At 40.9% G+C, this 12,551-nt stretch overlaps 1 protein-coding gene across 9 annotated transcripts in view; it reads left to right on the plus strand.

The window, feature by feature from the left end:
* The window catches only part of CACNA1G (calcium voltage-gated channel subunit alpha1 G), a 380,651-nt gene that overhangs the window by 216,553 nt on the left and 151,547 nt on the right, over positions 1 to 12,551 (plus strand). For all 9 annotated transcript variants that reach the window (XM_056550710.1, XM_056550708.1, XM_056550703.1 and 6 more), the window contains 5 exons: positions 1,170 to 1,519; positions 2,772 to 2,923; positions 7,522 to 7,707; positions 9,151 to 9,265; positions 9,354 to 9,509. In XM_056550710.1, coding sequence (XP_056406685.1) covers positions 1,170 to 1,519; positions 2,772 to 2,923; positions 7,522 to 7,707; positions 9,151 to 9,265; positions 9,354 to 9,509 — 959 coding nt within the window. The remainder of the gene's footprint in view (positions 1 to 1,169; positions 1,520 to 2,771; positions 2,924 to 7,521; positions 7,708 to 9,150; positions 9,266 to 9,353; positions 9,510 to 12,551) is intronic.

Consider the following 12,551-nt stretch of genomic DNA (forward strand, 5'->3'; position numbering starts at 1 on the left):
TTAAGACTTATTGAGAAATTACTAGGATAGAATATCATTAAATGTTGATGTCCAAGAGCTTCTTTTCTGGATATTTTATTGATGGATGGTAACTGAACCATTGGGATGGACTGTTGCATCTTTTTATTTATGAGATAGTTAAAGGGGTCCTCCGGCCCTAAGACATCTTATCCCCTATCCAAAGGATAGGGGATAAGATGTCTGATCGCGGGGGTCCCTCCACTGGGGACCCCCGCAATCTCTCATGAAGCACCCCCTATCATCAGCCTCACGGAGCGAAGATCGCTCCGTGTCTGATGATTAATGATCACGGGGCAAGGAGTATCGTGGTGTCACGGTCCCGCCCCCTTGTGATGTCACGCCTCGCTCCCTCAATGCAAGCCTATGAGAGAGGCGTGATGGCCGCCATGCCCGCTCCCATAGACTTGCATTAAGGGGGCGGGACGTGACATCACAAGGGGGCCGGGCCGTGACACCACGATACTCCGGCCCCATGATCAGACATCTTATCCCCTATCCTTTGGATAGGGGATAAAATGTCTTAGGGCCGGAGTACCTCTTTAATGCTGCTTCCAGCTTCACATTTATCTACATTTCAGATAAGATAGTGAACATTGGGCAGATATTGTTTACGGTTTCCTAAACTGTCATATTATAGTCAGTCCCTCCCTAGCCTAAAACTGCATTCAACTGCAAAGCACATGTATATAAGTTACTATTTAGGTTTAAATTATCTTTTTTTTTATCAATTGTTACTTTTGTTGTTGGACATTGTATCCAGTTACTGTGTTACCACAGTACCAGTAATAGACAGTTAGCACTGAAGAGTAAGAGGTATAGTGTTATTTATAAAGTAAGTGAAACACAATAGAATGTCTCTTACTTAGGAGTAGGGGCCACTGTATGTTGTGATTTAGGTTCTCTGTGTGTTCTAGTGTATTAATGCAGTATCAAGTATAGATAGCACTGCTTTAGTTGTGATACGGTGTTGTCTTTTTTTCGCTTTGCTATGAATGTGAAGATTTTCTTTCCTTTTTTTTTACACATTGCACTTTTTCACAATACTGCTGTATACGTGCTGCATGAGTAGCAATTTGTCACTTGCTGCTCACTGAGAATTTTTGGAAAACATTTGTTGAGTTATTTTCATCAGTTACATATGACCTTAGGTGTCTGCAAAGGATCCTGTAAAATCTCGGTCCAAGCTGCAAGCTCTGAAATTGAATCCTTAGATCCAGAAATATGTTCTCACTGCAAAGAGCCAGAGCTCCCTGACAATGAAGATATGGAGTCTGATAGTGATGGAGGCTACGAATTCACTCAAGATACTCAGTGTAATGAGAAAACTGAACAAAAAAAGGGAAAGACAAATCCCAAGAACCCCTCCAAGCTGATGAAGTTGGGGAAAATGGTGTGCGAGACATTTCGAAAGATTGTTGACAGCAAGTACTTTGGGCGAGGTATAATGATTGCTATCCTGATAAATACTCTGAGCATGGGGATTGAATATCACGAACAGGTAAAGTATTAAGTATACTCGTGTTTGTGGTGTTTGTGTACTATGTTTTAATTGTCTTCTGTACATTGATGAGTTTGTAGAAAATAGATATTGTGTTTAGTAAAAGTTCCTTCATGTTGGCTCCTGTCCGATGGAGAAAGAAGAAAGGATTTGTCTCCTGGTCCCTGGAGCAAAGAGTTGTCTCTATATTATTCACAAGAGGATCCCTCCAAGGAACAGCACGGGAATCAAACCGGCGCTCACAGACTTTAATTGCAAAATGTTCTTTATTTCCTGGCATGCAACGCGTTTCGCAGGATAACCAGCTTCATCAGGCATGATGCCTGATGAAGCTGGTTATCCAGCGAAACGCGTTGCATGCCGGGAAATAAAGAACATTTTGCAATTTAAGTCTGTGAGCGCCGGTTTGATTCCTGTGCTGTTCCTTGGAGGGATCCTCTTGTGAGTGCTTTACCTGTGTTGCCAGGAACGGCTGCCCAACTTCACCCGTCGAGGGTCTATTTCTTACAGCCTACACCATAGTTGTACTTGGTCGTAGTACAACTCACTTCGGTGAGCAGTTTTGCTTCTACATACTATATTGGATTTAACGTTATGACACTAGGAGCGCTTTCCTTTTTGTCTTTTGTCTCTATATTATAGCAGTCCTCTATTATCTATACTTATCAGCTGTTGTGTGCTCCAGAGGAAGTTGTGTAGTTCTCTTCTTTCTGACCACAGTGCTCTCTGCTGACACCTCTCTCCATGTCAGGAACTGTCCAGAGCAGGAGCAAAGCATCATAGCAAACCTCTCCTGTTCTGGACAGTTCCTGACATGGTCAGAGGTGTCAGCAGAGAGCACTGTGGTCAGAAAGAAAAGAAATTCAAAAAGAAAAGAACTTCCTGCGGACCATACAGCAGCTGATAACTACTGGAAGGATTAAGATTTTTTTTAATAGTAGTAATTTGCTAATCTGTTTAAATTTCTGGTACCAGTTGATTAAAAAAAAAATTGTTTTCCACTGAAGTACCCCTTTAATATCTCTTTTTAGTCCTCAACTTCCATTCTGAGTAGATGTCAAAAGACTATAGCAAGTTCTCTTGGTTTCTTACGTATGAACTATTACACTGCCTCATTGAGAACAATTCCCTAAACCATCACTATATACTTTTGGTTAATTAATCTGCCTTAAATAATCTGTATGTTTTTTTTTTCTTTATATTTGACTTCAGCTACCATTAATAATTTATGAAATTGTATTATTGTCCACAGCCAGAAGAACTGACTAATGCCCTGGAGATCAGTAATATAGTCTTTACAAGTTTATTCGCCCTGGAAATGGTTTTGAAGCTTTTTGTGTATGGTCCATTTGGCTACATCAAGAACCCATATAACATATTTGATGGAATCATTGTCATAATCAGGTAATTGTATTGCAACTTCTTATCATGCCTCTTATTGCGGCACTCACAACTTCTGATGGTGGGATATCTAAATGGGCAGCTGCTTTGCTTAGATGACATTGATTGGTCTTTCTACAGCATTGTTACTACTCCTTTTTAGGATTCTAACCGTTTCACTGACCTTATTTTGCCTGCTTATTTTGGACTTGACGTACTCTCCTGGTTTGACCCTTGCCTGTTTATTGTTTTGCCTCTGGCTCTGACGCTGTGCTGTGTTGCCCTTCTGGCAATGACCCCTTGGCTTGTTTTCTGGTTTCTTGTTGGTTTGACCTGGCTTGTCTGATTTCCCTTATATTCCTGAGCACTTAGCCCAGCAAAGGAGCCATCTAAGCAAGTAAGGACAGAATCGAGGTTCAGCTTAGGGCTGCACTAGTTTCTTTCTGATCTGACAACTGTGTTCCATGGTTTTAGGGCATGTGCTGCCACAGCATTCATTTTGTGTGTATTTATCCACTCTATTTTGAAAAGAGACACAAAACAGGGTATCATACCGATAGGTGTAACGTTAAGAGCACAACACCTTTGAGAGCGTGAAAGATAATGTGTGGTGAGCCGCCTCGAGGTCTGTCCGGTTTCCAATGGCTTGGACTGGTCTGTTAATTGCAACAATAGGTGGACGTGCAGAAACATCGTAAGAAAAAAGGACTTCTGGATGGGAGCTTCTCCACAATGAGTATAGATCCAAATGTAAAGCAGAATAATAGGAATTTATTGGTAAAAAAAATGTAACACACCAATGGCATTTCCAGCCCTGTAACCATCAGTTTATTCCTTTTAGGGGATATTTACTCATATTTAAAAGTATAAACTTAGACCAGGCAGTCTGAAGATGTACCAAACTTATCACAACATCTTAGTGCACCTTGCAAGATATGTTTGGTCAATGCACTACCTCTAGGTTGGCTTACTTTACACCAATATTTGACACAAAAATTTTAACAAGTTGAATTTCAAGCCACGACCCCTTTCTAATAAGCAACTTCCATTTCCATGTAATACTCTTGTGCTACTAAGGTGCAAAAAGTGACTTAAATACATCATTAATTTTATTAGTATTATTTTAAGTATTTAGTATTCTTATTAATATTATGACATAATAAATGTGGTGCAAGGCATGTGCAAATTGGGGTCTCAAATTCCCGGCCCGGAACGAAATTTTGCGGCCGGGACCAGGAATGTGTAATTTGTATAACCCGACGCCCGGGACATGCAGTTCAGGGCGCCGGGCAGGTGACTTCTTCCGGCATTTATCCCTGCTTCAGGCAAGCAGCACTAAATGCTGGAAGACTTCACACAAGACTTGATGGGGGCTCATCATCTGCGTTCTCAATCAAAAAACCCCGCCCCGTCCAATAGAGCCCATTACCCTCACTTACTCCGCCCTCCTCCTCCCCCCCGTCTCCGGTTGGCCGGCCGGCCAGAGTCTGCTGAGGGATGTCACACATGTGACAAGGAAAGGAGAAGCGCAGGACAGGTAAGTGTGTCTATGTGTGCGCATGTGTGTGTCTATGTCTGTGTGTGTCTGTTTGTGTGTGTCGGGGGGGGGGGGGGGGGGGGACACAGTGCTACCTTCCTAATGTAGGGAAACCGCTACCTTCCCAATGTGGGGAAACCGCTACCTTCCTAATGTGGGGAAACCGCTACCTGCTGGTGGATGATGAGGGTGCTACTGCTGGTGGGGAGTGTTGCTGGTGGATGATAAGGGGAGCATGATGGGGGCATTATATGTGAGGGGCGCATGATGGGGGCATTAGATGTGAGGGGCATATGATGGTGGCATTATATGTGAGGGGCGCATGATGGGGGCATTATATATGAGGGGCGTATGATGGGGCATTATATGTGAGGGGCATATGATGGGGGCATTATATGTGAGGGGCGCATGATGGGGGCATTATATGTGAGGGGCTTATGATGGGGGCATTATATGTGAGGGGCATATGATGGCGGCATTATATGTGAGGGGCGCATGATGGGGGCATTATATGTGAGGGGCGTATGATGGGGGCATTATATGTGAGGGGCTTATAATGGGGGCATTATATGTGAGGGGCGTATGATGGGGGCATTATATGTGAGGGGCGTATGATGGGGGCATTATATGTGAGCGGCGCATGATGGGGGCATTATATGTGAGGGGCGTATGATGGGGGCATTATATGTGAGGGGCTTATAATGGGGGCATTATATGTGAGGGGCGTATGATGGGGGCATTATATGTGAGGGGCGTATGATGGGGGCATTATATGTGAGCGGCGCATGATGGGGGCATTATATGTGAGGGGCGTATGATGGGGGCATTATATGTGAGGGGCGTATGATGGGGGCATTATATGTGAGGGGCGTATGATGGGGACATTATATGTGAGGGGCTTATGATGGGGGCATTATATGTAAGGGGCACATGCGGCCCAGCCTCACCCAGCCGCTACCTCCAGTGGCCCCCAGATAATTTTGGGGGAGAGGGAACAGAACCTAACAATGTGTCTATGTCTTAGCCCTTTAATTCTTCAAGATATACCTGTTATAGTACAGTTTTAGTGGTAATGTATATGACAAAAGGCATTGGTCTGATGGCTCCCAAGACAGTAAGCAATAATAATAATAATAGCATATGCAGCAGGTACTTTTAGGAACATGGGGGGGGGGGGTGTTTCCATGAAAAGTGAAGGTGGAGAACATCATTTTAAGCCATTGATTCACGTGATGGAAACTATGTACCTGCACCAAATGTATTACATGTTGCAGGGCATGTGATGAATCTGGTGCTGATCACATTTCCTACTTCAGTACTCCTCATTCAATGCTGATTCCTCTGCCACTTTTTGTGCACCTTTTTAACCCATGCGACATATGTGCAACTTTTTAATCCATGCGACATATGTGCAACTTTTTAATAATACTGTCCACAGTCAGTTTCTAGGCCAACTGAGGACTGGTGGAGAATGGCTCCTCAGTAAGCGCAGTTGCACCAAACAATGCGACAAACTGAAAAGTTGCAAATCATAAATTCCTGACCACTGCATGATTTCAACTGAAATCATGACTTCCAACGTCACTTTGAAAAAAAAATTCTACTTGGTTTGGTAAAAAAAACATTGTCGCAAAAAAAAAAAAACTGCGCCAAAAAAAGCGACAAATTACAGCCAAAATAATGGAGTAAAAGGTTTCATAAAAACCCCTCATGAACTTTTGGTAAGCTCTAAAAGGCAGATCTACTTGTAGGCCCCAAGCATCATAGTCCGCTGCTGATGGCCAACCTAGACACACTAGCGATTCTGCTCAGATAGCGGAAACACAGAAATGTTCCAGTTCACCGCAGCACAGCAATCAAGCAGGATTTCCGTACCAGTAGCCCGATCATTCGGATTAACTCCTTGGGGTGTATATTGGTGGACCTGAGGAAGGCACAAGCCAGTGCGAAACACCTCGTCCTAACTAAGCAAAATAATTATACTATATATTGTCCTGTGCTAGCCTGGGTCTATTCTGGTCTATTCTTGTCTAATATAAAAGCAGCGCCTCTTAGACCACCCTTTTTCTGTGTTTCTGCTATCGTATGTCCGCTCCATCCAGGAGTGGCATTTGATCAGAGTGCAGCAGCTTCCATCTACATCACCAATCTGTTACTTGTAACTAACATTACACCTTACTGTATGATCATTCATCAGGTCAGTATATCACTTTGGGGTGGTAGAGAGAGCACACACCAACAGAGCGCTCCCTGTTTTTCCCTTTTTTTTTCTCTTCCATGTTCCTCTGCTCACAGGAGAGACAGACAGTGTGAGTCAGATGCACTACAGTTAATCTTTGTATGGACTCACCTAGTATATCACTGTAATCCTGGTCTCTTAGGTCAGAAATTATCACTTCATCAGTACTTTCTGCATGATGGATATAGACAGTGCTTGATTGGGGTGGGGGTGGGGGTCTGAGATCTGCTAGGAAGACAGCCACACAGAGGAGACTGACCTCCTGTCTATGACTCAGCCAAGAGTTCAAGAAGTATGGATACAAGTGAGCTGGAATGACAATTTTTTTTTTGGTAAATTCAATATGGTTTCTGTTTTGTTCTTACACTGGTTACAATGGTTAATTATATTTTCTTCTTGACGCTAGTTATATTTTTATTTGTATGTCATAGATGTTCTGATAATACATTACATATTATTTTTAGAGAACATAACGATCATGTTTTTTGGGATTGTTTTATAAAATTCTGTTTGTGTGTTGAAATCTAAAGCTATGTAAAGTACTGACAAGTTTACAGTGTGAATCACATATAATGCATGTGTCCAAATAAATCCAGGATTGACCCTGTTTGGGCATTATTTAAATTGGTTCCTTTTTGGCTCACCAGACTCATTTGATTACAGCGCTATGGTTTAGGAAATGGGATTCATTAAGAAAATGTGCTGCAAAATATACTGAAAAATAGTGCCCTGGTGAACGTCTGAATAATGAATTCCAATAAATATCTTTCATTATTTTTGTAGTGTTGCTGCAGTTGAGTTTTTATTATAATATTATTTGTTTTCATTACTGCTTTACTCCTACAGTGTTTGGGAAATCATTGGACAGCAGGGTGGTGGTCTCTCTGTACTCCGAACCTTTCGCCTCATGAGAGTCCTGAAATTAGTGCGTTTCATGCCAGCACTACAGCGCCAGCTTGTAGTATTGATGAAGACAATGGACAATGTTGCCACGTTCTGCATGCTGTTGATGCTTTTTATCTTCATATTCAGGTAGGCAATATAAGGTTTACTTAGAAAGAGAACTTAGGAATGCAAAGATGGTTGGACTGGAAATTGAGAATTAAATATGATATAGCTCTGCCCAACATGAAAACAGTTACGCCAACACAGGCATGTACCGTTGTTAGTTGGATATTATAAGGATAGGTTATTAGGTATTTTGCGTTACATATATAATGGATAGGTTATAGTTTTTGGTGCACATAGATGAGGGGCCAAACATTCTTTGCAGTCTATTGGGAGACATATGAGGTGTATTTCCTGGTGAACTTTAAGGGTACGTTCACACATACAGGATCCTGCGCAGATTTGATGCGCAGGATTTGTAACTGCAGATTAGAATCTGTGCTCAGTCAGTTAGTTCACATTGAAATCTGCAGCAGAAAATCCTGTGCATCAAATCCTGCGCATCAAATCTGCGTACGTGTGAATGTACCCTAAGGGAAGGTTTGTAGTTTACTTGCTGTACAGTGGAAAGGGAAAATGTTTATGGACACTTTTTCACAGTTTTTTATAATTATCATTATTATTTCATAGAAGAAACGCGGAGCACTCACCGGGTACGTGAATCAGGGGCTTATTTGTTGTAAATTCATACAGTCGGGTTTACATGCATTGGAGCGGGATGGAATAGACGCGGGGTATACAAGCTGGTGACAAACCGTTTACGCACCAAGGCGCTTCGTCGGGCCGGTGCTTGATGGCGTGAAGGAGGACATTTAGCAGCATGGAAGCGGAGGGATTTACACACCAACTCAGATTATGAACAAGGGGCGGAGAATAGAGGGACAAGGGGAAGGTCACAAAGAAGACAGTTTGCAAGGTAGAATCTCATAAACCGGGGTATATGCAAGTGTGGAGGAGAAAATAGAGCTCACACAGCTGTAGAGGCTATAGAAGTGAAACTAAGTAAAAATGTCCAAAAATTCTATACAGAATGTATATTTTGCAAGTAAAAAGCAAGAATTTAAAAAAAAAAATTCTAAGGCGTCTATAGTCTTTAGGTAAAATTCCTCTGTATCTGTTAGGGAGTGTAGCTTAGGTAATACACTTTGGTTTCCAGTTGTGAAGGGTAGGTTAGTGTTCCATGATTGGGGAGAAGGTGGGAGAAAGGTTTGTATATTTCCAATAATTTATTAATTATAATTTATTGTTAATATTATTATTCTTGTTCTTTGTTTTATTATTGGTCTACCAGGTACAATGTTGCATCATATTTCTTGTCTGCTAGATAATCGTTCCTGACAATTGACCTGGGTCATCATCCCTGTCCTTACCCTCAACTATAACATTTGCTGTTACAGTCTTTTTTTTACATATAATCTCTCATCTCAACTATTGCATGTATAACTATTAGTTATTAGAAAAGGCCACCAATTGAGCCCTATTTTGCATGAAAGCCTAATAGTTCTGCTTTTTATATATATTTGCCAGCATTTTAGGAATGCATCTTTTTGGCTGCAAATTTGCATCAGAAAAGGATGGAGACACACTTCCAGATAGGAAAAACTTTGACTCCCTGCTTTGGGCTACAGTGACTGTATTCCAGGTATTGTATGTTTGGTATGTACAGAAATAAAAAAAATAATGCATTATTCTACCTGACATGATTTTAATAATTTGATTGTTCGAGTTAGATTTTAACACAGGAAGACTGGAATAAAGTTCTTTACAATGGAATGGCCTCTACGTCTTCATGGGCGGCACTTTACTTTATTGCACTGATGACCTTTGGAAACTACGTCTTATTCAACCTGTTGGTGGCTATTCTTGTTGAAGGATTTCAGACAGAGGTAACAGTTTGTCTTGTTTGTATATTTTATAGAGTTATGCGCTGCAGGACAACTTATCCCCTCTCCAAAGTGTCTGATCTGCATGGCTCCCCACACTCCTAGTGTTGTCCCCTGCTTCGTGCGAGGGACTACAGTCTCCTTGCATGGAGCGAAAATTGCTCAAAGCAGGGGACAACATGTCTCTTCCATGTATCCATGTATAGCCGACACATCTCCTTTCCTGCAGAGAGCCAGGGCGCCGCACAGGAGATCGCGGGGGGTCCCATTGGTCAGACCCCCCGCGATCCGATCAGACACTTATCCCCTATGCTTTGAAGAGGGGATGTGTTGTCCTGCAGCACATAACTCCCTTAATCAAAAATAAATAGTAATACAAAATTACGCCATGTACAAAAACAAAAAGGACAATTCACACTCTCTATGCACCCATTGTTTTATATTTGGAATATTTCAATACATCCTTCACACTGGTTGGGAAACACTGCTCTACAATGTGAGACAGATGGGACCACAGGAACATGTAAAGAGCAGAGAAAAACACAATGTGAGCTAGCAGACACGTAGAAGCAGTGACATTGACCGAGCTGCAGCTCCACTATATCTGCTACATGGAAAACAATAATAACTTACTGTTATTAGGTTAAGACGGACATCTCTGAAGCATAACCGGTTAATTGGGCACTGTCAGATACAAAAAGTTTGATATGTTATAATGCATGCAAAACCAATAGGTTTTGTAATTGCTTTCATTAGAAAATGTTCAGTATTTCATACTGAAAAAGCCAGTCAAACAACTGCCCCCCCTGCCTGCTTGGACACATACTAGTCCTGCTGTGTCCATACATCATCACCTATGTCATGGACACACTTCCTTGATTGACAGCTGTGAGCGCAGGGCTCATACCTGGAGGAAAAATCCTCCCACTGTCAGCTTGTGTCCCGCTACTGTCAGTGAGGACAAGCTATGAGTTGTAGTTTTGCTAATGCTAGGGGAGATGTGAGCAGACAGCATACTGAGGAAGGGGGCGGAGACCTGCATAGTGAGGCCATGCCCCCTCCATTTGAGAGGAATTCAGACTAGTGAGCTAAATTAAAAGTGTAATAAAAAATAAATAAAGGTGCTAGACACATAAAAATTTGATGTACATGGTCAGGATTAGGTACTGAGTGATATATTTAAAAAAATGTTTTTTGTTGGATCTAACGGGTACGCTTTAAACTTTGAGGGGAGAGGCTAAAATGTGCTGCACATGATGATTTAAGGATACTTTAAAGCTTCTACGTTTTACTGAAAATTCTCTTTATTTCTTTTTTTTTTCAACTTTGAAATAAGACAAAACAAATCAGACACTATCTATCTCTCTCTCTCTCTCTCTCTCTATATATATATATATATATTTATATATATTCATGTGTTTAAACTTCTACAGTCTTACAGCATGTCTGACTCTGTTCCTAAATTCTAAACACCATATCCTTTGCCTTATTAAAGAGGACCACACATGATACCCGCAAACAGTTTTTTTTTTCACTGTGTACTTTCTAAATGGCACGCACTGGTAGTTCTGTTAATCTGCTTCATTTCACATTCACATCATTTAAATTCAGCTTTCCACCAAGTGGGAAATGATTTTGTGCTGAGTGTATGGAACCGTCAGCCGCGGCTCCAGCAATAGACAGTGACTGTTTATCATAACAACAGGAACTATTACTTACTCAATTCATCATTCCATTCCATGGTATCATTGCATCATTACTTATCTCTTATACTTTTATGTTCCACAGGGACCTCATGTTTTATATATTAGGCCCACTTTGGTGTATATTTTATTTTAATTGTTTACATTCACTGCGAGGTGCAGCCAATTATTTATAGGAGCGGTGGTAAAATCTCTCAACTGTCCGCATATTATGTTTCCAGACATTTACTCTTGTGTACATTACAGAAATAGCAGTGTGTGTTCTTTTTCGAGGCAAATATTCATGTTTTTCAACAGCTTCTACAGCAGAAAGCCACTAATACTGTACACGACTGCACAAGATAACAACTTAATGGCTTCATAGTTAAGAAAATCTATGTCTACACAACATAATTAACCCCTTAAGGACTCAGGGTTTTTCCGTTTTTGCACTTTCGTTTTTTCCTCCTTACCTTTTAAAAATCATAACCCTTTCAATTTTCCACCTAAAAATCCATATTATGGCTTATTTTTTGCGTCGCCAATTCTACTTTGCAATGACATTAGTCATTTTACCCAAAAATGCACGGCGAAACGGAAAAAAAAATCATTGTGCGACAAAATCGAAAAAAAACGCCATTTTGTAATTTTTGGGGGCTTCCGTTTCTATGCAGTGCATATTTCGGTAAAAATTACACCTTATCCTTATTCTGTAGGTCCATACGGTTAAAATGATACCCTACTTATATAGGTTTGATTTTGTCGCACTTCTGGAAAAAATCATAACTACATGCAGGAAAATTTATACGTTTAAAAATGTCATCTTCTGACCCCTATAACTTTTTTATTTTTACACGTACAGGGTGGTATGAGGACTCATTTTTTGCGCCGTGATCTGAAGTTTTTATTGGTATGATTTTTGTTTTGATCAGACTTTTTGATCACTTTTTATTCATTTTTTTAATGGTATAAAAAGTGCCCAAAATACGCTTTTTTGGACTTTTGAATTTTTTTGCGCGTACGCCATTCACCGTGCGGTTTAATTAATGATATATTTTTATAGTTCAGACATTTACGCACGCGGCAATACCACATATGTTTATTTTATTTATTTTTTTACACTGTTTTATTTTTTTATGGGAAAAGGGGGGTGATTCAAACTTTTATTAGGGAAGGGGTTAAATGACCTTTATTAACACTTTTTTTAAACATTTTTTTTGCAGTGTTATAGGTCCCACAGGGACCTATAACACTGCACACACTGATCTCCTATGCTGATCACTGGCGTGTATTAACACGCCTGTGATCAGCATTATCGGCGCTTGACTGCTCCTGCCTGGATCTCAGGCACGGAGCAGTCATT

Source organism: Hyla sarda, chromosome 13 (genome assembly GCF_029499605.1).
Source record: "Hyla sarda isolate aHylSar1 chromosome 13, aHylSar1.hap1, whole genome shotgun sequence".
Taxonomy (NCBI): Eukaryota; Metazoa; Chordata; class Amphibia; order Anura; family Hylidae; genus Hyla; species Hyla sarda.